The sequence below is a fragment of the Apteryx mantelli genome, unplaced genomic scaffold (assembly GCF_036417845.1).
Source record: "Apteryx mantelli isolate bAptMan1 unplaced genomic scaffold, bAptMan1.hap1 HAP1_SCAFFOLD_40, whole genome shotgun sequence".
Lineage (NCBI taxonomy): Eukaryota > Metazoa > Chordata > Aves > Apterygiformes > Apterygidae > Apteryx > Apteryx mantelli.
In genome coordinates this window covers 2,577,098-2,581,441 of record NW_027118755.1, presented here as the reverse complement: position 1 = coordinate 2,581,441, position 4,344 = coordinate 2,577,098, and the positions used below count along the sequence as shown (strand labels likewise).

The 4,344-nt window shown below is 54.1% G+C and overlaps 1 protein-coding gene across 1 annotated transcript; it reads left to right on the top strand.

Moving 5' to 3' along the window:
• The first annotated feature begins 777 nt into the window (after positions 1 to 777).
• Positions 778 to 3,803, top strand: LOC136996510 (SUN domain-containing protein 3-like). The gene is made up of 6 exons (XM_067317436.1): positions 778 to 911; positions 1,794 to 1,878; positions 2,456 to 2,571; positions 2,679 to 2,846; positions 3,330 to 3,422; positions 3,552 to 3,803. The coding sequence occupies exons 1-6, from the start codon at positions 900 to 902 to the stop codon at positions 3,711 to 3,713; spliced, it is 636 nt and encodes a 211-aa protein (XP_067173537.1). The 5' UTR covers positions 778 to 899; the 3' UTR covers positions 3,714 to 3,803.
• The last annotated feature ends 541 nt before the right edge of the window (positions 3,804 to 4,344 follow it).

The following is a 4,344-nucleotide window of genomic DNA, read 5'->3' as shown; positions in this document are numbered from 1 at the left end:
AGTAGAAGGGCTTTTTAAGAATCGATCTGTTGAATTCCAGGAAATTTCAAAGGCTAGATGCTTCTCGAATAGCACACTAGGCAGTGTGAATTGTGTTCTCTTGCCTGGCAGTCTGTCGTGATCATTTCCCAGTGCATGATAGGGGAGTAGCGGAGTCCCCGGAGGCACGGTGCCTGTGCCTGTTTGCTTCCCGTTGCTGTAAAGGCCGTAGAGCTTCATTTCTGCAGTAGGCCTGTTAGTGTTTGGACTGAATGTTGCCTTTCTTGTCCCTCTAGGAGGAGTTTCCTCTCTCTGGCGTGCACGTGAAGACGCAGAGGTAAAAATGATTTCCTCTTGACTAGATGATGCTCTAGAGGAGCTCCAGTCCTGTCTCACACCATCTTCACGCGACACAATTCCCACAGCTCTTCCCCCACTGCCCTGTCTGCCTTTGCGCCTTGCCTTTCTCCCCGGTGGTCAGCTCTATGTCGAGGTGCCTTCGAGGCCTGGAGCAAGCCCTGCGTGAGCCCCTTAGCTAGGGCTGGGCTGTTGGAAGCTCCACCTTTCTGCTGCTTGACAAGGGGCATAGGGGTAGTCGCCGTGCTGCAGCTGCTTCTGCAGCTCTCAGCCACTGATGGGAGTCCAGCCACCTGATGCTGCCAGTCACCTCAGGGAGCTTTGTTGCCTCTCTCCCATTCCCGTGGCATAGCAGCAGCCCGCCAGAACAGTGGTCTCTGTCTCTGTGGCGCACTTCTTCCAGGCAAGCGGATGAGGTGTTAGGAGCAGTACTCGGTGAAATCGAGACCTTCCAAGGACAGCTGCGTGAGCTCCAGGAAGTCCTTCACGCTCTGCGATGGAGCACAAAGGACATTGCCCGGCGCGCTCTCGGCGAAGCCCTGAAGCAGACTGAGCTCCCGGGCATGACAGGACAGGTAAGGGGCCATTGCAGGAGGCTCTCGTCAGAGATTTTTTTCCTCAGCCCGGCACGTATGCTAGTAGGGTTCCCTGCCAGAGGCAGCAGAAAGGCTTGTGCTGCTGCAACAAGTAGGATGGGTCTCTGCAGTTGCTTCTTCTGTGGCTGCACGCTCCTTGCAGGGCAGCAGAGGGCCGCAAAGGGACTTTCACTTGTCTTCAGCTCATCTTCCTCTCGGTCTAGGTATCATCTCTGGTAACAAACTGGAAGGACAGTCCCTGCAGCCCCTATTTCCACCTGCTGCTGATGTGGCAGCCAGTTCTCCGGGAGACCTTGTAACCCAGCTCCCTGAGTGGCGCCTGGCAGCCTTGGGTTCACGTTGGCTTTGCCGACGCAGGGGCAAGCCGCTGTTCCAGCCAGGGTTGCTGCTCTCCTGCTCTGGGGAATGCAGTTGGAAAAGGGGCTGGGTCATAAGCGCTGTGGGCCATGAAGGCTCTCTCCTTGGCCGTTTGCTCGGCCTCCTACGACCCCTGTGCGGGCACTGTCAGCACAAGTGTTCTGCCCTAGAAAAGGTGTCCTTCAGCTCCAGGAGGAGCTCCTGCAAAGCAAGGAGGGAGCTGGTGGCGAGCCAGAGAGAGGCCGCTGCCAATGGCCTGCCCCTGTGCATTGTAAGAGGAAGAAAGACGTTGCCGCAACTTCAGCTTTCGGAGCGCTGGAGTGAGCAGCCCCGCTCTTCTGATACTGGCCAATGAGAGCCGAGCAAACCTGGGAGCTTTTCAGGGAATTGCCAAGCTCCTTAGGGCAGAGTGCAACAGCCAAGTTCACCTTAGCTGGCCCAGTAGGGGAGCTGGCATGTGCCTCCTTGCCGCTAATACCTGCTCTCTTTGGTGTTCCTTGCCAGGATGCTCAGAAGTTAATCGATGAAGCACTGGAGAAGCTGGAATATAACCAAGTCCAGATGCCGGATTTTGCCCGCAAAGCATCAGGTGCGGCTCTAAAGGCACAGGAAGAAGCAAGCCAGGGCACCTCCTGTCTATGCTTAGGCCTATGTTAGCTTTCCTTTTCCACGGCCCATTAGCACAGCTGAACGAGTCCCTGCTGTGTGTTGCAGGCGGCTCACGCAAGGAAGACAGAGGTGACTATCACTGCTGGAGATCTAGGAACACGTAGTAGCATTTTTCAAGTTGACAGTGCAGTGCAAAGAGGCATCACGGTGGCAGTGTTCATTAGGACACAGCTATGTGGGCATCCCTTGGTTGCTCCTTGGGGAGCCCTCCATGGAGTCCGTGGAAGTAAGAGTGGAGGGAAAGGAGGCAGGTAGCAGGGCTGCGACTGTTCACATACAAGACGGTTGTTCAAGAAGTCCTTTTCTCTCCGAGTCTGCCTGGCGTTCATGCATGTCAGGAACTGAAATAAGTGTCGTAGGGGAGCGTCTCTGTTGCTTGTGTGAGGACAGGTGCGCAGCCTGCGTGGTTCCTGAGATGCTCCGGATAGATCACAGCCCTAGAAACAGATGCAGCCCTCGAGGGAAGGCAGGACTTGATGGGTGCATTCGTGTTTCAGGGGCTACCATCGTGCATTCCAAGACTTCTGCCTCCTTCCGCAATACCAAAGGAATACTCTACTGGGCTGGGCTGCCGTTGCTGCACTCCATGAAGTCTCCTGAGGTTCTCCTTGAGGTAGGCCCAGCAAGAAACAGAGAGCAAGCAAGCTGGCGGGGGGGACCAAATCCACTGTTGAGAGTTTCCCTTTGCCACACGAACAGTGTGCATTGTTCTTCTTTCAGCCTGCAAATGAGCCGGGAAACTGCTGGTCTTTCGCCGGGAGTCAGGGTCATGTCTTCATCAAGCTGCCTAAAGCAATCTTTCCACGAGCTGTTACTCTGGAACATATTTCAGTGAGAGTGTCCCCTGGAGAAAACATCTCCAGTGCTCCAAAGGACTTTGCTGTCTATGTAAGCGGTTTCTAGAGTCGGGGGGTTGTGAGGAGCATTTCTAAGCCTTGCAGCAAGGGCAGCGGCGGGCGGGTGAATAGAGGTCCCGCAATGCCGGGAGGCTTCTCCCAGGCCCGTGACTTCCTCCGAGCCTGGAGAAGAAACAAATTGCTTTGAGTTACTCCATTTCCTTTACACTCCTTTCCTTTGTGGTGTGCACTTGAAGCAAAGCTTCCCATTTCAGGGGCCACGCGGTACTAAACGAGCCCTGAGTTACGGGAGCTGGCACACTGGCTCTGCCATGACTCCTCCCAAATAATGAAGCTTGCCCCTACTTGCTCTTTCCTCCTTGGTGCCAGTTCTCTTTCCTGCGCACCCAAAGTTGCTCTTCCCAACACTGCCACCTAGGCCTCATTCTGGCCGCTTCGTTAGTTCCCCTAGGGAAGCTGCGTCTTCCCGCTGTGTACCTCACTCTCTTGTTTTCTCCCCCCCGTCTTTGTGTAGGGGATGAAGGCAGAAAAGGAGGAGCAGGGGCTGTTCCTAGGAGAGTTCACATACATGGCTGCAGAACATCCCTTTCAGACTTTCCAGCTGAAGGTACGGTGAGGAAGAGGCAGGAGAAGCATAGGAGAGGAGGAAGAGGAGGAGAAGTGTAGCTGGCAGGGGAGAAGCTCTAAGGAGTCAAAGGATAGAGAGGAAAAGACAGCTGCTTTCTTCTCATTTCAGAACGAGCGCTCTGACTCCATACAATACGTGAAGCTGGAGGTGCTGAGCAACTGGGGCCACCCGGAATACACATGCGTGTATCGACTGAGGGTCCACGGTGATGCGGTACCCACCGAAGAGGACTCTGCGTGGCACTCTGCTGGAAACAACAGAGTTCACTGAATAAAGCCTGCAAGATTTGAGCAGCGGTGGTGATGGGCTACTTAGTGTGCCTTTCCTGCCTCCTTTTGAGGCAGACTGCTCTGTCCTTGACGGCGCCTCTTGAAATCCTTCTTGGCACTCTGATCGACTCGTTCCCGTAATTAAGATGTCACCCGCAGAACTGGCTAGGCCTTCGCCACTCCTTCCAGCATTTTTCGCACACAGCGAAGGGCTATTGCTGGAGAATGAGGAAAGCGGGGAGGAAACCGGGGAAAGCAAGAGAGCTTTCCTTAAAGTGTAAATGCAGAAGTCCTCCTAGACTTGGAGGACAGTGGGAGAGCAAAGCAGCAGTTTGCCAGGCCATTTTAGCGAGCCACTGCTGTCCCTGGTTCCTTATGCCGTGCGTGACGTGACACGTATGGGCTGCAGGAGGTGGTTTCAGAGGTCAGAGGGACTCCCTGACCAAGGTCTTTTAAATATTCCACGCATGGACTATGGAGGGTGTAATGCTTCATACCAAAATTTACTTCTTTGAAGATAGTTGATGTTACACTAGATTCTTGATTTGGCAGAGTGATACAGCAATGCACTGCAATCACAATACAGGTAATACGGGTCTCAGTTCCACTGAGCCTAATGCAGCAATTGCAAT